This window comes from Leptodactylus fuscus, chromosome 3, assembly GCF_031893055.1.
Source record: "Leptodactylus fuscus isolate aLepFus1 chromosome 3, aLepFus1.hap2, whole genome shotgun sequence".
In the NCBI taxonomy this organism is placed as follows: Eukaryota; Metazoa; Chordata; class Amphibia; order Anura; family Leptodactylidae; genus Leptodactylus; species Leptodactylus fuscus.
In genome coordinates, this window is record NC_134267.1 from 227,427,642 (window position 1) to 227,444,350 (window position 16,709).

At 47.8% G+C, this 16,709-nt stretch overlaps 1 protein-coding gene across 3 annotated transcripts in view; it reads left to right on the forward strand.

Moving 5' to 3' along the window:
- Positions 1 to 16,392, forward strand: part of LOC142198287 (cytochrome P450 2K6-like) — a 33,536-nt gene extending 17,144 nt beyond the window's left edge. For all 3 annotated transcript variants that reach the window (XM_075269256.1, XM_075269258.1, XM_075269257.1), the window contains 3 exons: positions 21 to 205; positions 2,829 to 2,970; positions 13,377 to 16,392. In XM_075269256.1, the coding sequence (XP_075125357.1) occupies positions 21 to 205; positions 2,829 to 2,970; positions 13,377 to 13,558 (509 nt within the window). In that variant the 3' untranslated portion in view covers positions 13,559 to 16,392. The remainder of the gene's footprint in view (positions 1 to 20; positions 206 to 2,828; positions 2,971 to 13,376) is intronic.
- The last annotated feature ends 317 nt before the right edge of the window (positions 16,393 to 16,709 follow it).

Consider the following 16,709-nt stretch of genomic DNA (forward strand, 5'->3'; position numbering starts at 1 on the left):
CTATGTTTATCTCAAAATAGAAAAGGTCCAAAATGAGATTGAGAAAGTTATTGGGTCGGCTGAGCCTCAAGCAATTCATCGTAAACAGATGCCATATACTGACGCCGTCATCCATGAGATTCAACGTTTTGGAAATATTCTTCCAAACAACCTGCCCCACGCTACTACTCAAGATGTGAACTTTAGGGGATATCTTCTTCCCAAAGTAAGAAAGAAGAAAGTTGTGACTTACATCAGGAATGTTCCCAAAAACACTAATAAAACTAGTATCATGGGATTATTATTATTATTTATTTCTATAGCACCATTAATTCCATGGTGTTTTACATTTGGGGGTTACATACAATACACAGAATATACAGGTAGATAGGATGCTAACAATGACCGACTGGCACAGTGGGGTAGAGGGCCCTGCCCGCGAGGGCTTACAATCTATGAGGGAAGGGGGTAGAGACAGAAGGAGAGGGGGAGACTGTACAGATGGCAGTGCGGTGATAGTGTTATTGGGGGTTGTAGGCCTTCCTGAATAGGTGAGTCTTCAGGGCCTTCTTGAAGCCTGTGATTGTGGGGGTCAGTCTTATGTGTCTTGGTAAGGAGTTCCAGAGTATGGGGGATGCATGGGAGAAATCTTGGAGACGGTTGTGTGAGGAGCGGATGAGGGCAGAGCGGAGTAGGAGGTCATTGGAGGATCTGAGGTTACGTGTGGGCAGGTAGTGGGAGATGAGGTCAGAGATATATGGAGGGGACAGGTTGTGGATGGCTTTTAATGTTAGCATTAGTAGCTTGAACTAAATTCGCTGGGCTATGGGTAAGCAGTGGAGGGACTGGCAGAGGGGAGCAGCTGATGAAGATCGGGGGGTGAGGTGAATTAAACAAGCAGCGCAGTTGTTAGCTGGGAGTCCATGGAGAAGGGTGTTGCAGTAGTCTAAGTGGGAGATTATGAGGGCCTGGATGAGCATCTTAGTGGTTTCAGGGGTGAGGAAGGAGCGGATTCGATGGATGTTCTTGAGTTGGAGGTGGAAGGAAGTTTTGAGGGTTTGAACGTGTGACTTGAAGGATAGGTCGGAGTCCAGGGTTACCCCAAGGCATCGGGCCTGTGAGACAGGGGTAATTGTGGTTCCACTAACTTTGATAGATGGGTCAGGTTGAGGGGCCATATGGGGTGGGGAGAAGATGATGAAGTCTGTTTTCTCCATGTTGAGTTTGAGAAAGCGGGAGGAGAGGAAGGAGGCTACAGGCGCTAAACAATCTGGAACTCTGGCCAGCAGAGAGGTAATGTCTGGTCCAGAGATGTATATTTGGGTGTCATCAGCATAGCAATGGTATTAAAAACTTTGAGGTTCTATGAGTTGGCCCAGGCCAAGAGTGTAGATGGAGAACAGGAGGAGATCCAGGAAAGGGCCACATCTGAGATACCAAGGGATGAGAGAATTTCTAACAGGAGAGAGTGGTCAACTGTGTCAAAGGCAGAGGAGAGGTTAAGGAGGAGGAGGACAGAGTAATGGCGCTTGGCTTTGGCGGTTAGAAGGTCATTTGTGACTTTTGTTAGGGCAGTTTCAGTGGAGTGATGGGGTCTGAAGCCCGACTGTAGTCAGTCAAAGAGCAGGATGGACGAGAGATAGGAGGATAGTTCTGAGTGGACATGCTGCTCAAGCAGTTTTGAGGCATACGGGAGTACTGAGATGGGACGATAGTTGGCTGGAGAGGACGGGTCGAGGGATGGCTTCTTAAGTATAGGTGTGATTGTGGCGTGTTTGAAGGCAGAGGGGAAGGATCCATTGGCTAGAGATAGGTTGAAGAGGTGGGTTAGGGCCGGAGTAATGACTTCAGTGAGTTTGGGGATGAGATGTGACTGGATCGGGTCAAGTGCGCAGGAGGTGAGGTGGGATTTGGAGATTAGGGAGGAGAGTTTTTCATCAGTGATGGTGGAGAAACAGGTCAGGGATGATGAGCAGTGAGCAGTTGGGTGGATGGGTTGTCGGGGGAGTAGGGTGAGACTGTCTCTGATGATGTCAATTTTAGTTTTGAAGTAGGAGGCAGTCATCAGCAGAGATAAGCGGAGGGGGCGCAGGAAGATGGATGAGGGAGTTAAAGGTGGTGAATAGCTGTTTGGGGTTGCGAGAGAGTGCAGATATGAGTGTGGTGAAGTAGACCTGCTTTGGGAGGTGAGTGCATTCTTAAACATGAGAACTCTTCCTGGGAGTGGCTTTTCTTCCAGAGGCGTTCTGCAACCCGCGAGGCACGTCTCAGTTTTTTAGTCAGGTCGGTGTGCCAGGGTTTCCTATTGATCGGTTGGGCTCTGGTGTGTGTGTAAGGGGCCACAGAGTCCAGGGCTGAGGTAATGGTGGTATTATAGAAGGCAGCAGCCTTCTATAATACCACCATTACCTCAGCCCTGGACTCTGTGGCCCCTGGGATGGAAATGGAAAAAGAAAACTTTGGGGCCATTTTCTTGTGGATTTTGTTTTTCACTCAAATAACATAGTATAACTAGCGTTAATTATATTCTGCAGGTCCGTATGATCCTGAGACCGCATATATAGAGAGGAATCAAAAATTTCACACTTAGTCATTTATTTATAGAATTGATAAGTCCAAATGCTCTATAGATGGTTTTGTAACATTTCACAGAGTCAACAACTCTTCTTAGGTCCTCAGAAATCTCCGCAAACATGAGTTGTGAAGCTCAGACTTCGATAGACCCCTTTCTTTTAAACAGGTTGCCCACAAGCACCCTGACCCATTTGTCTCTATGCCCATTCATATCATGGACTCGTGTATGAGACAGTAAGGGGTACTATGACTTACGTAAATTTTGAATCTTCCAGGGCATACATGTGATCGCGCTGCTAGCCTCTGTACTCTATGATAAGAATCATTTTGTTAAAGCGGATGAGTTTTACCCGGAACACTTTTTGGATTCCAGTGGAAATTTTGTGAGGAAAGAAGCGTTCATGCCATTCTCAGCTGGTGAGTAGTCCACATACTCCGCTTACTACTGAGATCTGACATCTTATCAAAAAATGAATATACAAATTACAAGGGTAAGAAGGAGGTTATAACTCCCAATTTTATCAATGATATGGTGGAAACCAATAACTACGGTGTGATAATGACCAGGAATCATCTTCAAGAAGACCCACAAGTATGTGATTTTTTTAGTTCCCCATCATTTTATAATCATGATAATTAGCCACTATAATTACGACACCACCACATCAAAATTCAGGTCCCAACTAGGAGAGGTTCAGAGCCATTTGGAGCACCCATTGATTTTTATTCACCACATATGTAAATAAATAGGAGGCTTATCTAAGAATAGCAATGAACGTGGTTCCCATTGTAATGTGTGTGATTATTAGGCCTGACACAGGATGTCTTCAAAAACATCAGGTTTATTTGGAGAACATTTTAACAATTTTGATTTGACCTGTTGCGGAAGGAGCTCCCTTAAGGAATTCTCAAATTATTTTCAATATTTTAGTTGTATAGTTTCATCCCATTTGCATCCATGACTTATCATGGGAAGTTGAGCCATGTGATCAGTAGTCCAGAGTTTGCTGTCTTGTGTAGACATGGTTGAGGGGATATTGTCACTCCATAAGGAGAGAACCACCATTAAGGTGTGTGGAGTCTTATTAAGTCATGAGGGCTTCACTGTGCAAAGGAACAGGGGAAGAATATGCCAATCTGACTTCCATGCCTCAAGTATGCACACCAATAGAGGGTGCTGACTGACTCCACACACACCTTAATGGTGGTTCTCTCCTTATGGAGTGACGATATCCCCTCAACTCTGCCAGATCAGTCCTCTCTGCGCCAAGCTGATGAGATGCAAATACATCAAAACAGCTGTCCTTGGCTGAGAAGACTGTATCTGATATAATCCCAACATCATTGCAAATAAAGGCCTCTGAGAAGGTCGGCATGATGTTAAAGGGAGCACCCTATATAGGTTTGTTTGACTGAGACTCTGTCTTCCTAATTACATCATAGAAGATAGACTTGCACATTCTCAGTCAGCGCCCTCTATTGGTGTGCATACTTGAGGCACTGACATCCTAATTACACCATGGAAGTCAGATTTGCATATTCTTCCCATGTTCCTTTGTGTAGACATGATCATGTCTGTGTGACTATCTTCCAGACATGACATAACTACAATACAGGGTCACAGTAAGTCAACCCAGGTTTGGGATGCATTATACAATGATCTGAGATTTTCTTAAGAACTAGAGATGAGCGAACAGTGTTCTATCGAACTCATGTTCGATCGGATATTAGGCTGTTCGGCATGTTCGAATCGAATCGAACACCGCGTGGTAAAGTGCGCCATTACTCGATTCCCCTCCCACCTTCCCTGGCGCCTTTTTTGCTCCAATAACAGCGCAGGGTAGGTGGGACAGGAACTACGACACCGGTGACGTTGAGAAAAGTAGGCAAAACCCATTGGCTGCCGAAAACATGTGACCTCTAATTTAAAAGAACAGCGACGCCCAGGTTCGCGTCATTCTGAGCTTGCAATTCACAGAGGACGGAGGTTTCCGTCCAGCTAGCTAGGGCTTAGATTCTGGGTAGGCAGGGACAGGCTAGGATAGGAAGGAGAAGACAACCAACAGCTCTTATAAGAGCTAAATTCCAGGGAGAAGCTTGTCAGTGTAACGTGGCACTGACGGGCTCAATCACGGCAACCCAGCTTTCCCAGGATCCTGAATGGAATACACTGTCAGTGTATTCCCGTATACCCGATATATACCCCCGATACCCGTTCCAACGGTGTGCCCCCCCACCTTCACCCCAGAAATACCCTGCAAGTCCCCTAGCAATAGAATTGGGGCTATATACACCCACTATTTTTGCTACTGCCATATAGTGCCATTGTCTGACTGGGAATTCAAAGAATATATTGGGCTTACATATAACTTCAATTCCAGGGAGAAGCTTGTCAGTGTAACGTGGCACTGACGGGCTCAATCGCCGCAACCCAGCTTTCCCAGGATCCTGAATGGAACACAATGACAGTGTATTCCCGTATACCCCATATATACACCCCAAATCACCGTTCCAACGGTGTGCCCCCCCACCTTCACCTCAGAAATACCCTGCAAGTCCCCTAGCAATAGAATTGGGGCTATATACACCCACAATTTTTGCTACTGGTATATAGTGCCAGTTTCTGACTGGGAATTCAAAGAATATATTGGGGTTACAAATACCCTCATTTCTTGCTACTGCCATATAGTGCCAGTTTCTGACTGGTAATTCAAAGAATATATTGGGGTTACGTGCACCCACAATTTTTACTACTGGTATACAGTGCCATTGTCTGACTGGGAATTCAAAGAATATATTGGGGTTACGTGCACCCACAATTTTTACTACTGGTATATAGTGCCATTGTCTGACTGGGAATTCAAAGAATATATTGGGGTTACGTGCACCCACAATTTTTACTACTGGTATACAGTGCCAGTTTCTGACTGGGAATTCAAAGAATATATTGGGGTTACAAATACCCTCATTTCTTGCTACTGCCATATAGTGCCAGTTTCTGCCTGGTAATTCAAAGAATATATTGGGGTTACGTGCACCCACAATTTTTACTACTGGTATACAGTGCCATTGTCTGACTGGGAATTCAAAGAATATATTGGGGTTATAAATACCCTCATTTCTTGCTACTGGTATATAGTGCCATTGTCTGACTGGGAATTCAAAGAATATATTGGGGTTACGTGCACCCACAATTTTTACTACTGGTATACAGTGCCATTGTCTGACTGGGAATTCAAAGAATATATTGGGGTTACGTGCACCCACAATTTTTACTACTGGTATATAGTGCCATTGTCTGACTGGGAATTCAAAGAATATATTGGGGTTACGTGCACCCACAATTTTTGCTACTGGTATATAGTGCCAATTTCTAACTGGGAATTCAAAATGCGCAAGGCTCCCGGAAAGGGACGTGGACGAGGCCGTGGGCGAGGTCGGGGGAATGGTTCTGGGGAGCAAGGTAGCAGTGAAGCCACAGGGCGTCCCGTGCCTACTCCTGTGGGGCAGCAAGCATTGCGCCACTCCACAGTGCCAGGGTTGCTTGCCACATTAACTAAACTGCAGGGTACAAACCTTAGTAGGCCCGAGAACCAGGAACAGGTCTTGCAATGGCTGTCAGAGAACGCTTACAGCACATTGTCCAGCAGCCAGTCAGACTCTGCCTCCTCTCCTCCTATTACCCAACAGTCTTGTCCTCCTTCCTCCCAAAATTCCCAAGCTTCACAGAACAATAACCCCAACTGTCCCTGCTCCCCAGAGCTGTTCTCCGCTCCTTTCATTGTCCCTCAACCTGCCTCTCCACGTCACGATTCCACGAACCTAACAGAGGAGCATCTGTGTCCAGATGCTCAAACACTAGAGTCTCCTCCATCTCCGTTCGATTTGGTGGTGGATGACCAGCAACCCACCCTCATCGACGATGATGTGACGCAGTTGCCATCAGGGCATCCAGTTGACCGGCGCATTGTGCAGGAGGAGGAGATGAGACAGGAGTTGGAAGAGGAAGTGGTGGATGATGAGGACACTGACCCGACCTGGACAGGGGGGATGTCAAGCGGGGAAAGTAGTGTGGATGTTGAGGCAAGTGCAGCACCAAAAAGGGTAGCTAGAGGCAGAGGCAGAGGTCAGCAGCTTAGGCGAAGCCAGGCCACACCTGGAATCTCCCAAGATGTTCCAGTTCGTACCCAGCCCCGAAAAACTCCCACCTCGAGGGCACGTTTCTCGAAGGTGTGGAGTTTTTTCAAGGAATGCGCAGAGGACAGATATAGTGTTGTCTGCACAATTTGCCTCTCGAAATTGATTAGGGGCTCTGAGAAGAGCAACCTGTCCACCACTTCAATGCACCGTCATTTGGAATCCAAGCACTGGAATCAGTGGCAGGCAGCAACGGCAGGACAAAGGCCGCCTGCCGTTCACGCCACTGCCACTGCCTCTGCCACTGCCTCTGCCACTGCCACTGCTGACTGTGCTGGCGATGCACTCCAGAGGACGAGCCAGGACACCACTTCATCTGCCTCCGCCACTTTGTTGACTTCTCCCTCATCCTCCCCTGTTCCTGTCTTATCTCCTTCTCCTGCACCATCAAAGGCACCATCAGGCGCTTCTTTACAACAACCCACCATCTCTCAGACATTGGAGCGGCGGCAGAAATACACTGCTAACCACCCACACGCGCAAGCCTTGAACGCCAACATCGCTAAACTGCTGGCCCAGGAGATGTTGGCGTTCCGGCTTGTTGAAACTCCCGCCTTCCTGGACCTGATGGCAACTGCGGCACCTCGCTATGCCGTCCCTAGCCGTCACTACTTCTCCCGGTGTGCCGTCCCCGCCTTGCACCAGCACGTGTCACTCAACATCAGGCGGGCCCTTAGTTCCGCGCTTTGCACAAAGGTCCACTTGACCACCGACGCGTGGACAAGTGCATGCGGACAGGGACGCTACATTTCACTGACGGCACACTGGGTGAATGTAGTTGAGGCTGGGACTGCTTCCCAAACTGGCCCGGTGTACCTCGTCTCCCCGCCTAACATTCCTGGCAGGGACACGAGAAGAACACCCCCCTCCTCCTCCTCCTCTACCGCCTCCTCCTCCGCCACCGCCTCCTCCTCCGCTGTTAGATTGACCCCAGCTACGAGTTGGAAACGTTGCAGCACTGGCGTTGGTAGACGTCAGCAGGCTGTGCTGAAGCTGATCAGCTTGGGGGACAGACAGCACACTGCCTCCGAGGTGAGGGATGCCCTCCTCGATGAGACGGCAATATGGTTTGAGCCGCTGCACCTGGGCCCAGGCATGGTCGTTTGTGATGACGGCCGGAACCTGGTAGCAGCTCTGGAGCTTGCCGGACTCCAACATGTTCCATGCCTGGCCCACGTCTTCAACCTAGTGGTGCAACGTTTCCTAAAGAGCTACCCCAATGTTCCAGAGCTACTGGTGAAAGTGCGGCGCATGTGCGCCCACTTTCGCAAGTCGACAGTAGCCGCTGCTAGCTTAAAATCTCTCCAGCAACGCCTGCATGTGCCACAACACCGGCTTTTGTGCGACGTCCCCACACGCTGGAACTCAACGTTTCAGATGTTGAATAGAGTGGTTGAGCAGCAGAGACCTTTGATGGAATACCAGCTACAAAACCCTAGGGTGCCACAAAGTCAGCTGCCTCAGTTTCACATCCATGAGTGGCCATGGATGAGAGACCTTTGTGACATCCTACGGGTCTTTGAGGAGTCCACAAGGAGGGTGAGCTCTGAGGATGCGATGGTGAGCCTTACAATCCCGCTCTTGTGTGTTCTGAGAGAATCCCTGATTGACATCAGGGATAACTCAGATCACACAGAGGAGTTAGGGATAGCATCCGATCCGTCACAGCTGGAGAGTAGGTCCACACATCTGTCCGCTTCACTGCGTTTAATGGAGGAGGAGGAGGAGGAGGAAGAAGAGTTGTCCGATGATGTGATGGTGATACAGGAGGCTTCCGGGCAACTTCGATTCGTCCCATTGTTGCAGCGCGGATGGGTAGACATGGAGGATGAGGAGGAAATGGAGATTGAACTTTCCGGTGGGGCCAGAGGAGTCATGCCAACTAACACTGTGGCAGACATGGCTGAGTTCATGTTGGGGTGCTTTACAACCGACAAGCGTATTGTCAAAATCATGGAGGACAACCAGTACTGGATCTTTGCTATCCTTGACCCCCGGTATAAAAACAACATCTCGTCTTTTATTCCGGTAGAGGGGAGGGCCAATCGCATCAATGCTTGCCACAGGCAATTGGTGCAGAATATGATGGAGATGTTTCCAGCATGTGACGTTGGCGGCAGGGAGGGCAGTTCCTCCAGTAGGCAACCAAGTTCTCACCGGTCCACACAAACAAGGGGCACACTGTCTAAGGTCTGGGACACCTTGATGGCACCCCCTCGCCAAAGTGCCGCCACGGAGGGTCCTAGTGTCACCAGGCGTGAGAAGTATAGGCGCATGTTGCGGGAATACCTTTCCGACCACAGCCCTGTCCTCTCCGACCCCTCTGCGCCCTACACGTATTGGGTGTCGAAGTTGGACCTGTGGCTTGAACTTGCCCTATATGCCTTGGAGGTGCTGTCCTGTCCTGCCGCCAGCGTCCTATCTGAGAGGGTGTTCAGTGCAGCCGGTAGCATCATCACTGACAAGCGCACCCGTCTGTCAGCTGAGAGTGCCGACCGGCTCACTTTGATAAAAATGAACCACCACTGGATAGAGCCTTCATTTTTGGGCCCACCTGTGTAAAGCACCCCAACATGAAACTCCATGTCTGTACTCAACCTCTCCAATTCCTCCGCATCCTCATACTCATCCACCATAAGCGTTGCACAATTCTGCTAATACTAGGCTCCCTCCACCCTGATTTCCCCCAACTCTGCTGGTTAGAGGCTCCCTCCACCCTGCTTTCCCACAACTCTGCTGGTTAGAGGCTCCCTCCACCCTGATTTCCACCAACTCTGCTGGTTAGAGGCTCCCTCCACCATGAATTGGTCCAAACTGGGCTGTTTAGCGGCTCCCTCCACCATGAATTGGTCCAAACTGGGGTTTTTAGAGGCTCCCTCCACCATGAATTGGTCCAAACTGGGGTTTTTAGAGGCTCCCTCCACCATGAATTGGTCCAAACTGGGCTGGTTAGAGGCTCCCTCCACCATGAATTTGCCCAAACTGGCCTGTTTAGAGGCTCCCTCCACCATGAATTTGCCCAAACTGGCCTGTTTAGAGGCTCCCTCCACCATGAATTGGTCCAAACTGGGGTTTTTAGAGGCTCTCTCCACCATGAATTGGTCCAAACTGGGCTGTTTAGAGGCTCCCTCCATCATGAATTGGTCCAAACTGGGGTTTTTAGAGGCTCCCTCCACCATGAATTGGTCCAAACTGGGGTTTTTAGAGGCTCCCTCCACCATGAATTGGTCCAAACTGGGGTTTTTAGAGGCTCCCTCCACCATGAATTTGCCCAAACTGGGCTGTTTAGAGGCTCCCTCCACCATGAATTGGTCCAAACTGGGGTTTTTAGAGGCTCCCTCCACCATGAATTGGTCCAAACTGGGCTGTTTAGAGGCTCCCTCCACCATGAATTGGTCCAAACTGGGGTTTTTAGAGGCTCCCTCCACCATGAATTGGTCCAAACTGGGCTGTTTAGAGGCTCCCTCCACCATGAATTGGTCCAAACTGGGGTTTTTAGAGGCTCTCTCCACCATGAATTGGTCCAAACTGGGCTGTTTAGAGGCTCCCTCCATCATGAATTGGTCCAAACTGGGGTTTTTAGAGGCTCCCTCCACCATGAATTGGTCCAAACTGGGGTTTTTAGAGGCTCCCTCCACCATGAATTGGTCCAAACTGGGGTTTTTAGAGGCTCCCTCCACCATGAATTTGCCCAAACTGGGCTGTTTAGAGGCTCCCTCCACCATGAATTTGCCCAAACTGGGCTGTTTAGGGCTCCCTCCACCATGAATTGGTCCAAACTGGGGTTTTTAGAGGCTCTCTCCACCATGAATTGGTCCAAACTGGGGGTTTTTAGAGGCTCCCTCCACCATGAATTTGCCCAAACTGGGCTGTTTAGAGGCTCCCTCCACCATGAATTGGTCCAAACTGGGGTTTTTAGAGGCTCCCTCCACCATGAATTGGTCCAAACTGGGGTTTTTAGAGGCTCCCTCCACCATGAATTGGTCCAAACTGGGGTTTTTAGAGGCTCCCTCCACCATGAATTTGCCCAAACTGAGCTGTTTAGAGGCTCCCTGCACCATGAATTGGTCCAAACTGGGGTTTTTAGAGGCTCCCTCCACCATGAATTGGTCCAAACTGGGGGTTTTTAGAGGCTCCCTCCACCATGAATTGGTCCAAACTGGGCTGGTTAGAGGCTCCCTCCACCATGAATTTGCCCAAACTGGCCTGTTTAGAGGCTCCCTCCACCATGAATTTGCCCAAACTGGCCTGTTTAGAGGCTCCCTCCACCATGAATTGGTCCAAACTGGGGTTTTTAGAGGCTCTCTCCACCATGAATTGGTCCAAACTGGGCTGTTTAGAGGCTCCCTCCATCATGAATTGGTCCAAACTGGGGTTTTTAGAGGCTCCCTCCACCATGAATTGGTCCAAACTGGGGTTTTTAGAGGCTCCCTCCACCATGAATTGGTCCAAACTGGGGTTTTTAGAGGCTCCCTCCACCATGAATTTGCCCAAACTGGGCTGTTTAGAGGCTCCCTCCACCATGAATTTGCCCAAACTGGGCTGTTTAGAGGCTCCTTCCACCATGAATTGGTCCAAACTGGGGTTTTTAGAGGCTCCCTCCACCATGAATTTGCCCAAACTGGGCTGTTTAGAGGCTCCCTCCACCATGAATTTGCCCAAACTGGGCTGTTTAGAGGCTCCCTCCACCATGAATTGGTCCAAACTGGGGTTTTTAGAGGCTCCCTCCACCATGAATTGGTCCAAACTGGGGGTTTTTAGAGGCTCCCTCCACCATGAATTTGCCCAAACTGGGCTGTTTATAGGCTCCCTCCACCATGAATTTGCCCAAACTGGGCTGTTTAGAGGCTCCCTCCACCATGAATTGGTCCAAACTGGGGTTTTTAGAGGCTCCCTCCTCCATGAATTGGTCCAAACTGGGGGTTTTTAGAGGCTCCCTCCACCATGAATTTGCCCAAACTGGGCTGTTTAGAGGCTCCCTCCACCATGAATTGGTCCAAACTGGGGTTTTTAGAGGCTCCCTCCACCATGAATTGGTCCAAACTGGGGGTTTTTAGAGGCTCCCTCCACCATGAATTTGCCCAAACTGGGCTGTTTAGAGGCTCCCTCCACCATGAATTGGTCCAAACTGGGGTTTTTAGAGGCTCCCTCCACCATGAATTGGTCCAAACTGGGGTTTTTAGAGGCTCCCTCCACCATGAATTGGTCCAAACTGGGGTTTTTAGAGGCTCCCTCCACCATGAATTGGTCCAAACTGGGGTTTTTAGAGGCTCCCTCCACCATGAATTGGTCCAAACTGGGGTTTTTAGAGGCTCCCTCCACCATGAATTGGTCCAAACTGGGCTGTTTAGAGGCTCCCTCCACCATGAATTGGTCCAAACTGGGGTTTTTAGAGGCTCCCTCCTCCATGAATTGGTCCAAACTGGGGGTTTTTAGAGGCTCCCTCCACCATGAATTTGCCCAAACTGGGCTGTTTAGAGGCTCCCTCCACCATGAATTGGTCCAAACTGGGGTTTTTAGAGGCTCCCTCCACCATGAATTGGTCCAAACTGGGGTTTTTAGAGGCTCCCTCCACCATGAATTGGTCCAAACTGGGGGTTTTTAGAGGCTCCCTCCACCATGAATTTGCCCAAACTGGGCTGTTTAGAGGCTCCCTCCACCATGAATTGGTCCAAACTGGGGTTTTTAGAGGCTCCCTCCACCATGAATTGGTCCAAACTGGGGGTTTTTAGAGGCTCCCTCCACCATGAATTTGCCCAAACTGGGCTGTTTAGAGGCTCCCTCCATCATGAATTGGTCCAAACTGGGGTTTTTAGAGGCTCCCTCCACCATGAATTGGTCCAAACTGGGGTTTTTAGAGGCTCCCTCCACCATGAATTGGTCCAAACTGGGCTGTTTAGAGGCTCCCTCCACCATGAATTGGTCCAAACTGGGGTTTTTAGAGGCTCCCTCCACCATGAATTGGTCCAAACTGGGCTGTTTAGAGGCTCCCTCCACCATGAATTGGTCCAAACTGGGTTTTTTAGAGGCTCCCTCCACCATGAATTGGTCCAAACTGGGGTTTTTAGAGGCTCCCTCCACCATGAATTTGCCCAAACTCTGCTGGTTAGAGGCTCAATCCACCCTGATTTTCAAAACAAATGTTGGTGCCAACCTCAACTTACTACAAGGGCCAAATTCACTGCTGGTGACAAGCTCTCCTCACTGCAAGTGCCAAATACACATGTTTCAAGGTGTTTTCCTACTGTCAGAGAGGTGGTATTGAGTGTGTAAAGTGTGTAGTTGTTAGGCTGTGATGTTGGGGTAATAGAGGGTCTTTGGTGTGTTAGATGCCCCCAGACATGCTTCCCCTGCTGTCCCAGTGTCATTCCAGAGGTGTTGGCATCATTTCCTGGGTTGTCTTAGTGGACTTGGTGACCCTCCAGACACGGATTTGGGTTTCCCCCTTAACGAGTATCTGTTCCCCATAGACTATAATGGGGTTCGAAACCCGTTCGAACATACGAACATTGAGCGGCTGTTCGAATCGAATTTCGAACCTCGAACATTTTAGTGTTCGCTCATCTCTATTAAGAACAAATACAAACTCTTTTTTTTATCGTTCACCTCCTATTTCATTGCTGTAGGTAAGAGAAGTTGTGCTGGAGAGAACTTGGCCAAAATGGAACTTTTCATGTTCTTTACAAAACTACTGCAGAACTTTACCTTCAAGGCTCCTCCTGGGGAAAAACTTGATCTCACTCCTATTGTTGGATTAACAATTGGGCCATTGCCCCATAAAATATGTGCTGTACCTCGTGAAACCTAAGTGTCGCCTTCAGTATGTTTGTGGTAAAACAATATTTGTAACGTTACCATATACAAGATTCAATTATCTTACCAAATTGTATCCAGAACACATATTCACATATAAGCCCACAATTCACCAAGTGTACTTGTCTATGTATTCAGAACCTCTCGTGATGGCCTACATAGGTCTTCACCATATCACTGAAAAAAAATATATAAATTTTCAAGTTGGACTGGTGGCCCAATGATTTCTTAGAAGTACAAACCTGGTCAACTTGTATCACATCTCAAAGAAAACAAGAAGAAAGAAAACAAGAAGAAAGGACACATCCCGTGAAGATATTTCAACAAGATCTTGTCTCAAGAGATATCATTCCGCTACACAATATCCTCTTAATCATCGTTATCCAAATCAATGTCCTTCATGCCAAAATCTTTCAAGCCAAAGTCCTTCAAAATAATGTCCTCCAGCTAAACAATCCAGAAGAACCTTGCAAGGTCAATCAAATAGTAAATATATTTTGAAGGGCTCCATACAAAATCAACCGAATCTTCTCTTTTCAATCAGAACTACATACATTTTAAAACTCATAAATGAAACATATAATTCTCTATCTTAAATTTGTGTCCTATCAATCTTAGGGCCTAAATTCCCCCAATTTTGGTGGAATTAAGGTCATAGGTTGCAAGTAGAGATGAGCAAATCCGAATTTAGCAAAAGTTTTGTGTTTGTCCAAATGTAAAACTTTTGAGACTTTCTGACTTGTGAACCACAAGTGAAATACTTATACTTGGGATCTCTTCAGACCCTGGAATATAAAAGGAAGAGTCCTAGGGAAGGTTAAAAAAAAAAACAACAACAAAAAACCCTTTATATTCACCTTCCCTCAGCTCTTCTGGACTTTCTTGTGGCCTCTCTCTCTCTCTGTCCTCTTCTGGCCTCCTCTAGCTGGGAGTCACCTCGGAGGCCTCAGTGGTAACATGGAGCATGCAACTCATGATGTTCAGAACACCTCATATTACCCCTGAAGCCCAATCACAGGCCACAGAAGTGACCACAGTTACAGAAAGGGACACAGCAGGCTCTACCTGCTCAGGAGGCTGAGGGCCTTTGGAGTCCAGGGGCCATTTCTTAGGGCCTTTTTCAACTCTGTAATGGCATCAACCATCTTCTTCGGTGTGGCCTGCTGGGGGAGTAGTATATCAACCAGGAATGGGAATACCCTTGTCAAGCTGATTAGAAGGGCCAGCTCTGTCCTGGGGAGCCCCCTGGACCCAGTACAGGTGGTGGGTGACAGAAGGATACTGTCCATGGTGAGTTCCATGCTGGGGAATAACTTGCATCCCATGTATGAGACCATGATAGCACTGGGCAGTACTGTCAGTGACCGACTGCTTCACCCCAAGTGTGAGAAGAAGCTATCGGAGATCCTTCCACCCCGCTGCAGTTAGGCTGTACAATGAACATCGGGCTAAGTGTAGGTCATTCCATACAAAGAACTGAAAGATCCATAAGTTGTGATATCCCTCCTACTATCTTCTTTACCTTTAGCTTTTTATCTGTACGTACTGTCACTGCAATGTCTCTAGCTTTTTTTATTTGTATGTTATTTTAAATTATTAGTGTATTATCTATAAATCTCCCAATATAACAGAAGAAGCTGAAAATATACTAGTAATACAAATAGATGCAAAGACAAAGCAGAATAAAGTCATTATTATGGGGGATTTCAACTACCCAGATATCAACTGGGAGGGAGAAACCTGCAGATCCAACAAAGGGAACAGGTTCTTGTCAGTAATAAAAGACAATTACCTATCACAACTAGTGCAGGACCCAACAAGAGGCGAGGCACGACTAGACCTGTAACTAGACCTGTAACAAATGAACCTGACACACTGTCAAAAGTGGAGGTTGGGGGACATCTGGGTAATAGTGACCATAACATAAGAAGATGTTCATTAGAGGGGGTACAAAAACACTAAACTTCAGGAAGGACAACTTTAACCAGCTGAGAGAGGAGCTTAGCAGCATAAACTGGGACAATGTCCTCAACGTGACGGGAACACAAACTAAATGGGACATTTAAAAAACATTCTAAATAGGAGCACTAACAAATAGAGATGAGCGAGTAGTGTTCGATCGAGTAGGTGTTTGATCGAATACTACGGTATTCGAAATACTCATACTCAATCGAACACTACTAGCTGTTCGAAGTTTAAGGTTCGATGCAGAACCAGCGTTGATTGGCAGAGTGCTATACATTCTGCCAATCAACGCTGGTTCTTCTCTTACCTTTAGAAGTCTTCTCCGCGCTGCGTCCCCGCGGCGTCTTCCGGCTGGAATTCGCAGTCGGCTCTGCCTAGGCCCCGATGCGCGTAGGCAGAGTGAATTCCAGCCGGAAGACGCTGCGCGGGCGCTGCCACGGGAGAAGACTTCAAGGAGATTCCAGCCCGACCGTCACTCGCGGACTTGGTAAGTATAATTTTATCGAATTTTGCGTACCCCTGAAACGAGCATTTCCCCCCCATAGACTATAATGGGGTTCGAAATCCGTTCAAACAGTGTGCGGCTGTTCGAATCGGATTTTGAACCTCGGACATTTTAGTGTTCGTTCATCTCTACTAACAAACAGTAGACCATCCGCAACCTCATCAGGAGCATGCCCAGGCGTTGTAGGGAGGTCATACAGGCACGTGGAGGCCACACACACTGCTGAGCCTCATTGTGACATGTTTTAAGGACATTACATCAAAGTTGGATCAGCCCGTAGTGTGTTTTTCCACATTAATTTTGGGAGTGACTCCAAATCCAGGCCTCCATTGGTTAATAAATTTGATTTGAATTCATGATTTTTGTGTGATTTTGTTGTCATCACATTCAACTCTGTGTATTTCATTCATTCAGATCCAGGAGGTGTTATTGGAGGGTTCCCTTCATTTTTTTGAGCAGTGTATTTATGCACCATGTCTCTGAGGGTTGTTATTTTGATTTAGGAACCTCTTTAATTCTCTTTTCACAAACCCATTTGAATGAGACCACTTTAACAAGAGTTTATTAAAGGTTTGTCATAAAGGCCTGTGACAGTCTGATGTAAACTTTTATGGATGTTACAGTACAATGACAGCAGTGGCCTAACTAGGAATGGCTGGGCACCAAGGTGAACATT